This window comes from Phoenix dactylifera, chromosome 9 (genome assembly GCF_009389715.1).
Source record: "Phoenix dactylifera cultivar Barhee BC4 chromosome 9, palm_55x_up_171113_PBpolish2nd_filt_p, whole genome shotgun sequence".
Taxonomy (NCBI): Eukaryota; Viridiplantae; Streptophyta; class Magnoliopsida; order Arecales; family Arecaceae; genus Phoenix; species Phoenix dactylifera.
Genome location: NC_052400.1, coordinates 13,463,824 through 13,477,541, shown reverse-complemented (window position 1 = coordinate 13,477,541; position 13,718 = coordinate 13,463,824). Strand labels below are relative to the sequence as shown.

Below are 13,718 nucleotides of genomic sequence, written 5' to 3'. Positions count from 1 at the left end.
CCTAGATATATATTTTTTTGAAAAAATCGTTAAAATGATCTGTTCAAGAGGACCCATTAAGAACGAGTAATGATCAGCGTAAATGAACAAGTAATATGTTTTAGATTTTAACTTTGTTATGAATATGTTATCTATCATACATCTTAGGATCCTCTTAGCTTGAGTTAGATTGGTGTACAGAACTCTTGATCTAGAACTTAACTTGCCCTGTCAGGCATACAAAATCACGGAATTGGAGCCTAAATGATTTCTATGCGAGCCCAAACAATAAGACCCAGTGGGCCTGTTTGGTTTGGTTCTCAAGTTGATCTAGGGCAATGTGCAGCCCCAGAAGTAATGTATGGATAGTATGGAAAGCCCTAGTTTCAATGGGAGAATGATGAAATAATGAGATTGTTCGGTACCATTCAGACTTGGCATGGAACTTTTAGAAGAAAATAGTAAAGTCACCTAAATTGTATTAATCGTCATGCTGGTTGCAAGGACCTGTGATTACAAAAAGATTAAACTAGGTGAGTAATATAGTTAAATGCTAGGATTGACAACCTAGTGGAGAAAAGTATTTAAGATGTTGTCTAGTTCATAGATGGTCCTAGTGGGGAGGGGTTCTCAAACATGTTCTTTTCCACAGATGGATTTCATACTCATCTATAGTGTAAAGAAATTCTAGTTCTCGAAGTTCACATAATATGTCATCACATCTCTAAGCAATGACAGAGCCTTGGTTGGAGGTGGGTTATGATCTTTACGAAATTTCAAGTTCTACATAGGCGGTAAAATATCAAAATTTTTGAGCCTGTAATTTAATTTCTATTATCTATTATTTCCATACTTATCCACTATAATCTATATGATTACCAAAAATATCAGGCATAACGGCTCCCTATCAATCTTGAACTTATAAATGGTGGCCTTAATACGTGCTGGTAGGGGTAGCAATATATCAGGTTCATTTGGGTGAAGGTAGGACTGACAACATATGAAAACTTGACCCACACTCAACCCCATCCAAAATCAAGTCGAAACCTTTTGACCCATCGCACCTTGGGTCGATGCTCATGACCCAATTTGACCCATTTAACCCATACCATAGTCTAACTTGCAAGGCTTATTCCTTGACCACAACCTACTATTTCTAACCCAGTCCGTACAACTCATAATGACTCATTTTCAAGATGAATTAAATAACTAGTATTGGGAAAGTCCAATCTCTTAATAAATCCTTGCCAAAGATCATGATTGAACCCTACCTAAACTATTTTAAATAGAATTCTACCCTCATCACTCAAGTTTGGTCAAAGCTTTACCAACTATGGTATGCCGAACTAGCTTGTATCGGCCGGTTCAGCCCTTACCGGACCAGTGGCCTACCGGTATGGTTCCGCCATAGAAATCGGTGCACGCCGGAGCTGAAAAAGAAAGGAAGAAACAGCGAGCGAGCGGGGGTGGAAGGGAGAAGCAGCTGCCGCGGACGCTTGCGGAGGGCCACGGGGGCACGACGAAGGCCGCGAAATTTTTTTTGGAAATTTTTAAGTGAAAGTGGGTAAACCTTCTGCCGACTTCACTTAAAAATCTCCAAATTTTTTTTTGCGGCCGCGTCCCCTGTTTCGACCCCACGGCTTTCGCCGCGTCCACGTGGCCTTCGCTGCCCCTCCATGGCCCTTAGTAGGAGTCCGTGGCTCTCCTTCTCCCTCGCTCGCTCGCTGTTTCTCTTCCTCTTCTCAGGCTGGGCTCTTCCGATACGGGCTCGGTACCGAGACGGTACCGAACGAGCTAAACCGGTCCGGTCGCCGACCTGTACGGCTTTCGGTACCGGTTCAGCATACCCTACTACTAACCCATACCCGACCCACTTAAACTTTCACTTGAACAATATGTCCTGTGCTCAAACCCGATCCAAATATGACGTAAACTTTGATTTAAAAAATATGACCTAAACTTTGACTTAAAAAATATGACCTTTGCTCCAATTGAGAAACGCATGATGCAAACCCGATCCAAATAGGATAATGTTGGGTTAGGTTTCCGAGTTGGGGTCATATTTTTCCATCCCTGCTCCTTGGTATTTGCGAGCCAAGTTTGAACTGCATGTATGCATGACATTGGGTGGATCATGCTTGAATTGGGGGTATGAATTGATGAGTGCTGAGGGGGACAATTATGAACATTTTTTTTCAGTTTTTTTAATCATGGGAAAGTGCTTTATACCAAGGTTTTAACTATCATGGGTTGGAAAAGTCTCGGTTTTTTCATGGAATGGGGTGCCCCACATTTGAACATTTAAGAGTCAGGATGGTGGATGTTCCACCCCATCCCTGTTCATTTCTTGACTTGTCTTGTTTTAACTCTAGGGATTGTGGCTTGTCCCAACACTCAGAATGGTGGGATTCCCTGCTGGTCTACCGCTAGTTAAAACCTTCCTACTTTATAGCTATCCAACTAGGTACCAAGCAATTGGGGCTCAATCCAGCATTATACAGGCAATTTGCACCTGGTTGGCAGATAATGGGGCATAGGAAGGCTCCTTGTATTTTAAAACCTTGGTCTCATGGACCAAAGTATATTTCTCAGACCACATACGTGTGGGCCCTACCATCCTAAAACTAGGCTACTTCATGCAATCATGCTATTTGGTACTCGATCATGCCATACATGTTTATGCCCATACCGATAAAAATTGTGTCTATTTTATCTCCTTAACATACATCCATGTATAATTTATGCTTAATTTTCTGTTGATTCCCTAAAGCACCATCACAAGGATTCAATTCCAAAACTAGCTTCATTTCATGGCAATGTCTCATACATGCTTGACTATTAGTTGATAGATGAATTTCATTGTTTTTGATACTGAAATTTGTCAACCTCCCCCAAACCCCCCACCGAGAAAAGAATCCTGGATTTGTCTCTCTCTAGGTCCATTGCCAATGCCAATATCGGGCAATATAGAAATTTATTCTTTTATTTTCTTTACTTTTTATTGGGGAGGGCCAGTCATGATCTCTGTGGATCTACAGATTATGTAATCCCAGAGCCACTTGTAGTTAGCGTCTCTCTGATGTTTATTCAATGCGGTATGCAGTTATAACACTTTCTGTGGTTACCCACCTGAGGTGGTGAAGAAAATGCCTAAGAAGGATCTTGCTGAAGAGGTGCATATCTACACTTACCATTGTGTTATTTTGATATACTACATTCTTTTCAAAAACTTATTTTATTTTTATTTCCACTATTTCTTTAAATAAGGTTTGGAGATTACAAGCAGCTTTGGGAGAACAATCTGAAATCACAAAGTATAGCCAGCAAGAGTATGAAAGGCTCCAACATGTAATGCTTCTTAGCCTGACTTAAAAGTTTATGGAATTAATTACTATTCACTGCTATGGAATCTGATCTGCTGTAGTCCCCTTGTATCATAGAATTTGGAAAGCTATTTTGTTTTCAAGTTCTGATTGAACAAGGTCACATAAAACCAAAAGTGAACGAGTTTTATGAAAACATTTGTTTATTTTCTTTAAACTGAAAACGTGTTTTTTTTTGGGAAAAATTAACTGGCTATAAATTTTAAATATGAATTTAGGAATGACCACTCTCCCCTTGCTTTCATAAAACTTGTTCCATGGATTATACAATGTTTCCTTAATGAGACTGATTGATAATTAAACAGCCCCTAAAAAAATTATTTCTTGCCGTTCTGTGTTTTTTTCGTTAGCGTATGGATATCTTAGCATACTGTCCATTTCCCTTGAGTGCTCTATTAGCTTGATTATTTTTCAATGGACTTTTTACATGCATTGATCTTCTTGCATTTGATCTCACACAGTTTCCTTCATCAGACTAATCTAATGTCTTTCTGAGGCTTTTCTATTATTTAAAATGAGGCCCTAATGATATTAACCACTAAAATGGGTAAATATTTGATATTAGCTTCCAATATGGAAGAATTGCTCTTTTAACACTCAACTTACAAATTCCAGTCTAGATATGGGCTATAAAAACGTCCGATTTAAGACATCCATATAGAGATATGCTCAAACATGTTAAACTCTGGTGGATTTCTAGTGGCGAAAAGATATTTATCCGGAAGATTTGAATGGATACGTGAGAAAATATAATATAGATTTTCAAAGGGTGAATGGAGGTTGCAGTTTCGGAGATAGAAGCAAGGAAGGAAATTGCATTTTGGAGTTCACGATGGCATACGACCTAGTATTTGCTAATACTTTCTTTAAAAAAAAGGACTCTCACTTGATAACTTCTAAAAGTAGGCAGAATACTAGTTAAATAGATTTCTTCTTTACTAGAAAGACTAATCGAGTTTTGTGTAAAGATTGTAAAGTTATACGGGGTGAGAATTTACCTTCCAACATAAATTGATACTTTTGGATATGTGTATTAGGAAATGAAAGAGAAGGGCTAAAGAAAATAAGAACCTGAAGATTGGGAGGTGGAATTTGTGAGGAGAGAAACAAATGGCTTTTAAGGATAGAATGCTTAAAGAAGGTAAGTGGGATTTAGATGGGAAAATCAATGCCATGTAGGAGATTGCTAACAGTATCAAGAAAGTGGCTATGGAGGTATTAGGAGTATTGAAAGAAAAATAGTTATCCAGTAAGACAACTTAGTGGTAGAATAAGATAGTTCGATTGGCGATTGAGGCTAAGAAAATGCTATAGAAGACTACCTAAATGTAGGAATAGAGAAGTATTTGAAAGCTATAAGGTGGCTAAGAAAAAAAAAGCTAAGAAGACGATATGAGTGGCTAGATTCAAAGCATATGAAGAGTTATATCGCAAGAAACTAAGGAGGGAGAAAGATAATGATAAGATTGCAAGACTATGAGAGACAAACTAGAGATTTGACTTCAGTTAAATACATCAAAGATGGAAATACAAAAAAATTGATCAAGGAAGACAAGATCAAAGGAAGATGGAGGCGTTATTTGATAAGCTATTCAATGAAAGTCATGTAAACAATTTAGAATGTCTTATTAGTTCCATGGAGGATGGAAATGTTATGTGTACATGTAAAAGTAGAGCATCTGAGGTAAAGGGAGGTTGTGAAAAAATGAAAATAGGAAAAGTGGTTGGTCCTAATTGAATTTCGATTGAGCTTTGGAAGTATTTAGGTGATGTAGGAGTAACTTGTTTGATTAATCTGTTTAATAAGATTTTAAAGTCTAAGAAGATGCCAGATGGATGAAGGAAGAGTGCTATATTACCGATTTGAAGAATAAGGTGATGCTCAAAATTATTCTAACTATCGTGGTATTAAACTCATGAGCCATTTTATAAAATTTTTGGAGAGAATGATTGAGCATAGATTGAGGTGTGATACAAAATATCGAAAAACCAATTTAATTTTATGCATAGAAGGTCGACTTTGGAAGCTAGCATAGAAGGTCGACTTCAGAGACTATTTTTCTCTTTCGAAGGTTAATAGAGAAATACAGAGAAAGGAGACAAGATCTTCATATGATTTTCATTGATTTAGAGAACACATGTGATAATGTTCTCTCTTTGCTGTTGAGATGGGATCACAAGCTAGTGGCAAAGCTGGGGTAGTTGCGCAGGTGCTTCACCCGCATTGAATTAGCCTGAAATAGGATGATCGAAGGAAGATGATAAAAGTAGCATGGGTCTAGTTATCTTGATCATCAAGGATTTTCGTTATTATCACTCTGTCCATTCGAAAGATGGATTGGATAGGATAGGGTGTAGCTAGGGCTATGATTGAAGCAATCTATTATTGTTATTGCTACTCCTAAGGGTAGAGTCCTTTTGGTAAACTATGAGCGAGGAAAAGTAATGATAAAGATAATTAAAGATAAATTGAATTCATTGATATGTTGAATGGTGCTCTACTTTTAGCATTACAATATGATATTTATTAGCGACCCTCATTAACTACCTTGATACTTGTCCTTGCCATTGCGTGCCATATGGGCTGCTATTGCAAAGAGTGGTAGGTAGTGCTACCACTCCACTCATATTCTGGTTAGTGGCAAGATGGGTGCCATTAATTAGTTCTGCCTCTTGTCTTTGCTAGTATGCCACATGGTACACTATTCCCATGCATGGTAGGTAGCGCCACTATTCTTCTCTTCTCACTTTTTGGGCAGGTCGACTATCCTCCCATGTCATGGATATGGCAATGATCATCCTTGGATTCTGCTCTTTAGTATTCTAATCCTGGGCCGATAGCCCTTATTTTTCTTGGTCTATACCACAATCACTCGGCCTATACCCTTGATATTTTGGTCTATCCTCTTAACCTGCACAACCTACTTGAAGATCTATTACTCGATCTATTTTGGAGGTTGAGAGAGGGCTCGAATGAGTGAGGGTTTTCGAGCCCTCTCTCCCCCTCCCTTTCCCTCTCCCTCTCGCTCACTTTCCCTCTCTCTCCTCTCTCTCCCCCTTCCTTGCCGGCTTTCTCTCTATCGGTACGGCTCGGAACAGCACAACACGCCAGGCAACCAATATGGGTCTCGGTACGAATACAACCAAACTTGGTTCAAAGGGATTTCCTTAGAGCTTAATTATATAGTCGGTGACAATTTCTCTATACAACATATACCACAGGACTAGTGTATTATATGTACACCACTATATCATCCCCCATGAATATTTCATGCATTTTTGCAACTAGAACTTAGTTGTGTGACTAATTATCACTTCGTGTACCTGGCTGGATTCATGAATTTATGCTATTACGATATCCATGTTTCAGATTTTACGAAAGGGGTAAGGGACACCTCTTTAAGTTTCTTCATTATGAAGCCACTTGTTGCCCGACTTTAGCTATCTAGAGAGTTTTCGATTTTGTTAAAAATATAAGGAATTAATTGAAATTTTCCCCATTTATACCTCCTCAAAATAAGTCAATGTTCAAGGAAATTTGAGCTATGGAACCAAGAAATAGTGCAAGTAATAATTTTTGATGCTCATTTCTTATGTGGAGCCTACTATCAGGAGTTCAAGAAGTTATTCTGCTTTTCCCCCGAATATGATATAAGAGAAGATTTTCTCTTCAAGTCTAGAATATGGTGCTTGTAGATGTGCATTGATGGACTGGTTTTAAAGGGGAAACAGATTAAATAAGGACTAGATAGAGTGGCTTTTATGGAGTCCATTGCAAGAAAGGAGGGTTTCCATGGAGCCCTCTACAATCTAGCGAAAAGCTAACAAAAAAGTTTGACCCAGAACTTTTGAAGTGGTGCCTAAACAAAGGTTCCCTAACACCAAGATTTCTAGAGATCCACTTATGACATAAAAACTTGAATTCTTATTAGTTATTACTTAATTTGACTCAAATTTAACTTGCAGATGCTTTTAAGAGTTGTCCGTTAATTTAACTTGAAGCCAACCCTATCACCATGAAGCTCTTCCTGACATAATTTTAATTCTAGAGCAACACTTGGCCTACCACTAGATGGACCCAATGATACTCCCATGTGATCCAATTTGTTTATTTGGTTGGTTGGAGCCCTTCAAACTTCATTGCATTGTGTAACTGTTAGATTTGTCCAAGTTGCCAAATAAGTTTTTTTCCCCGGATGTTGATTTTCTGAAGTGTGGTGGTGTTGTATGGGTAGCCACATGCTCTTTAAGACAATAAATTACCCCCACCATCCACCAAGATATCACAAGTTTGTCTTATGATGCGCATGGATCTAGAATACCCAAAGAGCACCCAAAGAGCATCGCAAGTCATAAATCCTCCAGTGTCTATAGGATGTAGGCTGCTAGTTGTTGTCAATTTGAAAAGAGGTGTCTAATGCAGGGGTTCAGTCAAAAATTCTAACTTTTGCTGAAGTGGATTCTGATTCTTGGAAATAAAGATAGAAATAATTAGAGAAAAATAAAAGAAATAAAGAGAAAAGGGAAGTGATATAGTGGAGGAGTTAGAAAAGAAAAGGCAAAGAAAAAAAGAAGGGGAAAGAGGAGGGAATTAGGTAGAGAAGAAAAGGACATGGTGGTGCGGGGCAAAAGGGTATAGAGAAGGAAAGCAAGGAGGTAACGGTAAAGGAAAGAGAGTTTGGGTGAAAAGGAGAAGAGGGTTGTCAAGTGAGGTAGAAAGGAATGAAAGGGAGAAACTAGCGTCAAAGAGAAGGATCACGAAAATGGTTGAAAAGATGATGTCTGATGGGACAGTGATGTTTCATGTTCTCTACTATGTTAGATAGCTCTTAATTAGGTGTGTGGTTTTCTGCCAAGGAGTAGGGTTGTAAATGAGACGAACATGAATAAGCTAGACTTAGCTCGGTTTGGTTTGAAAATAGCTCATGCTTAACTTGAACTTGGCTTGAGATATGAAATCCAGCTCAAGGTCAGTTCTTTTCCTACTGAGCCAGCTGAAACTTGGATCGACTAGGCTTGAATGGGATATGGCCCAAAGGATGAGGTTCCCTGCTGGGGAAGCTACAAGGGACAGCCAGCAGAGGAGCTGGAGGGACAGTAGTAAAATAAGAAGAATGGTGAAAAAGAGGTCAGCCATTGCTGCTAAATCTGCGAGTCAATGCTGATAGAGAGAGAAGAGAAGAGGTGAGGAAGAGGACTGGCTTTGCTAAATCTTGAAATTGCCACCGTAGCCACTTTTAGTTATCACAATGAGAGAGGAGGAAGAAGAGAGCTGAGGAGCGGGTCACTCATTTTAGAGAATTAGGGGTCGCTTTGGTCTTCTTTATCTTAAAGCCTTAGGCTCATGTCAGCTTCTTGATTTAATGGCTGAGATGATTACTCTCTTCCACATCTATGGGTACTCCTTTTCTAATTAAATCCACACCTCTTGGTTTCAGTTTTTAAGAAAGAAAAGACAGAATAGCAAAGATGGGAGTGCACTATGAAGTTACATAAACATTAAATTTATAATTAAATAGGTTTAAGAAGGTAAAAAAATATTTTTACATTTAAACAATGAATTATAATATATATTCATCCTTATGTTTTTTATCTATATATTTATTTCGAGCTATTTTGAGCTGAGAAGGAGCAAGCTGCACTTAGCTCGTGTTCAGCTTGTTTGTATATTGAACTCAAATGCTTGTCTTATGTCTGGCTTCCTTATCAATTGATCCAGCCCATCTTTAGCTGAATTTTATGTCAGAGAGGAGCAACTCGCCAACAGCGCACTAATTTGACAGCTCTAGCTACCAGTCAGGTCCATTCAACCCCAAATTCTCAGGACACGGAGTAAGCCAAAATGGATTGAGAAATTGCATACAGTATGTAGACACATCTTGAAACAATGACAGCGATAACCATCGAACCTTATCCCAACTATTTGGGTCTTTTTTTTTCTTTTTTTTCTCTCTTTCTTTTTTCTTTTTCTCCTGTTTGACATGCCTTTTATTACTGGCTGTTGATCTACTGTCAAGCCTCCAATTTTTCTGTCTGGACTTGGGACAGGTACCTGTGGTGTTCATCCTGAAAATACCATGCAAAACAATTAAATACCATTGCATAAACACACGATTACACTAGTACTAAAACCATTAAACCACAACTATTTGAATTGGGAATGGGTGCAAAAATAGATTCTGGTGTCAGATTATATATCTTGAAGATACATGGAAGTCCTAGTACGTCAAGTAGAAATATGTGACACTGAGAAATAAAGATGCATGCAATAATGAAAATTAAAAGTAATAGATCTATTATTTGTAAAATAATGAACATTAAAAGTAATAGATCTCTTAATAGCTTTACAAATACCTAGTCATTTTTTTATGAATAATCCCCTTCAAAATAGTGCTAAAAAAGAGAAACAAGAGACGGTGAAATGACCAAAAGTCCGAGTTTATCAATCAACAAAAAAAATCTTGATTTGTTTGTTGACAGTATCAAATTTTGTCTGTTAAATTCTGCTTCCTTTTATAACATGCTATGCCAAAACATGAGTTGAAAATTTTTCATCATTGATTGCATATTTGAATTTAGTAAAGGAAGATTTCGTGTTAAGGCATGCACAACATGTTTCTGTGGAAATTAATAGAGTTGATGCTCATCTCATACCAGTGCCGGTATGGATGTTCTTCTCATTAAATACCTGACTTCACCTATTCATGATGTGCAAAATTGTTTAGATGTATTATGGAACATTGATGCTGAATGTGTTGGTCAATTTGAAAGTACAACTACAATATATGGTGGTTCAATCATAGTATATAATCCCTGGAAAATATTTACACGTGTGTTTTGGTAAGGAATCACATACTGAACCAATAATTTATGTATCACTTATGTTTAGATTCATTATTTCAAGGATAGAATACTTTTGATTAACATGGCTCCAGTATACGAGACAATATCTGGCACAGTAATGTAATTCAATCTTTTATGAATGAAAGTCATCTACATACATAGATCAACGTATTAGGGCATCAAATAAATTGCATAGGATGCCCTTATTTTGGGCCATGGCCTATGTTTTGAATCTTGTCAACTTGCATTTATGATGTCGTAAGATAATCCATGTCATTTAAATATCGAGGTGACTATGGTTCAGTATATGACAACACCATGATGAATAATTAAGTTTTCTGATTCTTATTTTCCTGTGATTGAATTATGGAGTGACGTTCTTTACCTTTTCATGGTATGTTCTACTTTCCTACTGCAGATATCCTTTCGAAGTTGCTTGCTTTTTAGTTTTTGAGAAGTTGTCCAGTCTTCCTGGTTACTTTGCGTTATGTTGCTGAAGCCAACCCATTTTTGTTTAGTTCCTTTATTTTTCTTCCTTCTGTTTAGTTAAAATCTTGACCTTGCACCATTTATTACGCAATCTTCTCTGCTAAATTCCTAGAATTTTGTCTCTGAGACTGTGGTGCTTATGAATTCTTGTCACTTGTCAGGAAAAGATCCTGTGTAGGGTTTGCTTTGAGGGAGAAATATGCATGGTCCTCCTTCCTTGCCGGCACCGCACTCTTTGCAAGTATGTTCATGTGCTTTAATCTGCCATATATCACGTTTCTTTTTGCATTTGCCTGTGTGGTCTTTAGGGCTAGAAATGGGTTGCTGTTGCCTCAAGGCCTATTAGGCTGGGCCTTACACAAGATAGTCATCTAGAGTACATCTGGACTTTGCTTTAGTATTTGAGGATGGAAATAGATGCAACTCGGGTATGGAATGGTTGTAGCCTGCCCTACCCTACCTTACCCTAGTTAGAGGTCCAATCAATCAAAAATTTTAAATATCTATGTATTATATGATACTAAATAAATTGATATATATTATATTTCCTGTGTTAGAATAATTTTGATTACCTAAAATTCCTACGTCGAACTTCCGTACTCCCATTTTTATCATTATGACTCTCTCTCTCCCTTTTTTTTGATCAGTCGATTTTTCTCTCCACTCCAGCTATCTTTACATCAATTGGGATGGCAGACCGCGTGCTTGGATCCTATTCCGTTCTTTCTCCTCTCTTCTTGCCACTCACTTCTCTCTTATCCCCTCTTGCTATCTGGCAACCTGTGGCTTTAGCAAATCTCACTCTAGCACCATGCTAGCAACCTCAATGGCCTTGAGAAACCATGTTCCTGGGAGAACTTTGTAGATTCTCATGATGTTAAACCCTATGGTCTTCTCAGATCTTGCCCTGGTAATTTCTACAGCTTTGACAACCCACCTACAAGTTATATATATCAAAGAAAACCACAATATACCCCTTTGAAATGGTTGGGTTTGCTCTATGAACTTTGGACATAGATAAGGGACAACATGTCAACATCCACAAACTCAGTCATCCAGTCAACTTCAAATATAAAAATTGCAATATATACTCCATACAATAACGTTAACACCATGAACTTTAAAAGCAACCATAATGTCTATCATTAAAATGTCAACATTCATCAAAACAAGGAAAAGAACAAGAGAATAAAGAAACCTCTCTCTTATCCTGGAGGTATTCAAAAAAAATTATTCCAGGTACAAAGACTTATCCAGGGTTTTTTCTTGAAGGAAAATGCTTTAGGGACCAACCTTGGTATGAAATAAAGGGATCCATTGCCATGCATCATGCAGTACTGATGCTTGACACAACTCCACTGCGTATCAAACCAACTCCATGAATTGCAGTGATCCCCTTGTGCTGATGATGCCCCTCCCCAACGAAAAAAAAACCCAGCAACATCAATGCCCCACCCCGAACTAAAAGAAAAAAAGAAAGAAAAGAAAATCCACTGGAGTTGGACCGGAGCATTATGCTTCATTAAATTATTCCTATAGGGTAGTTAAAATAAGTATTTGATATGTGTTTTAGCCATATCCAACAAATGTTGGTATCCGATTTGCATATAGTATGGTTGTCTTTGGAACCACACCTCACCCAGACTTGACCCTTTTCCAGTTCTGTGGTCTGCTAATTTGTGTACAAATTGAAACTGAGACTCATGAATTTGGTTGTAATCCTAAATTGTCTTTTGTTGATATCATGCAGGCCTTGCTCTGAGAGGTGTAAGAAATGCCCTATATGCCGTGTCTCCATCGAGGAACGCATGCTTGTATATGAGGTATAAGCTTGACTAACCTGTCAAAACAAGGTGATAGAAATGTATAGGTTTTTTCTTTTACGGCTGTCTGTGTGGGGTCTCTCTCTCCCTCTCTGTGTGCCCGCGTGCTTTTTCTGATATTATGTACAAATTTGAACATTTGAAAATGATTGAGATCCAACTCAATTGCTGAATGGTGCATCCATGCAGCCTAAACTTGCTTGTAATATCTGTCGAAAGCAACTAGGTGGCTGGTGAAACACAGTGGCTGTTCCAATTTGTTTTCTTTCCATGTAAAACGATGCTTATAGGTTTGAATTTAGTTATGAAATGACCTTTTTTTTTCTCGTGTCCGTTTACAAATATTTATGCTGTCCAATTTCCCGGTGTCCTCAAAATATGCCCTTTTGAGTTTGGAACCCAATGGTTTGATGATCCAATTGCTTTTCTGTTTTCCTCTGCTTGTTTAGGCATCTCGGTATTACCGAGACTCCTCCCCTCATCCCCCTCCGTGGGACATTTAAAGCAAGATGGCAAGGCTGTGCTGCGAATTAGCATTGGTGCATTCCTTTTCCCCCCTCTTTTCCAGCCACCATTTCACCTGTCTCATTTTCCGAGCACCATACTAACATCGTACAAGGATGTCCTCGATGTCTTGCTGTACTGAATGTTTCTTAATATCGACGCCAAATCAAATTCAACAGGTAAGGACCGATGCTATGTTTTCGTAGGGGTAATTTTCTGAAGTAATTTTTGCTCCCTGGTTGGCAACTTAATATTCCAACACAAAATTTCTGTTTGTAAGGTCGCATTGAGATGAGTCTATGAAATACGATCTTGCAGCGACCTAATTTTCCAAGAATGCTATCCTTTGTATTATAAAGCAGACAGCAGCAGGTTTTTAGTCTTGCTCTTGCAGTGAAAGCCAACCGCGCAAAATTCACGTTAATGTTGAAAGCAAACCCCAGTTCCATGCCATTTTATTGCGGTACTAGCAATTGGTGAAAATGTGCTTTAGGAGAAAAATCACAAGAGTAGGCATTGCGAAGGGACGCGCAAACCATTTGTTCATCGGAATAATATTTAGGATTTGGTATGAAAAGCAACCTTTGTTTGTTAGTTGTAAGATCATTTGAATCTCATGCTCTAACCAACTAATGATGGTTATCAGCACTGCCCTCAGCCTCAGCCTTGGCACTCGGGCACGCAAACTTGGGTATTA

At 38.2% G+C, this 13,718-nt stretch overlaps 1 protein-coding gene across 2 annotated transcripts in view; it reads left to right on the top strand.

Annotated features, from left to right (window-relative positions):
- LOC103701851 overlaps positions 1-12,844 on the top strand; it is a 33,446-nt gene extending 20,602 nt beyond the window's left edge. For both annotated transcript variants that reach the window (XM_008784058.3, XM_039130113.1), the window contains 4 exons: positions 3,083-3,152; positions 3,247-3,327; positions 10,856-10,935; positions 12,445-12,844. In XM_008784058.3, coding sequence (XP_008782280.2) covers positions 3,083-3,152; positions 3,247-3,327; positions 10,856-10,935; positions 12,445-12,523 — 310 coding nt within the window. In that variant the 3' untranslated portion in view covers positions 12,524-12,844. The remainder of the gene's footprint in view (positions 1-3,082; positions 3,153-3,246; positions 3,328-10,855; positions 10,936-12,444) is intronic.
- The last annotated feature ends 874 nt before the right edge of the window (positions 12,845-13,718 follow it).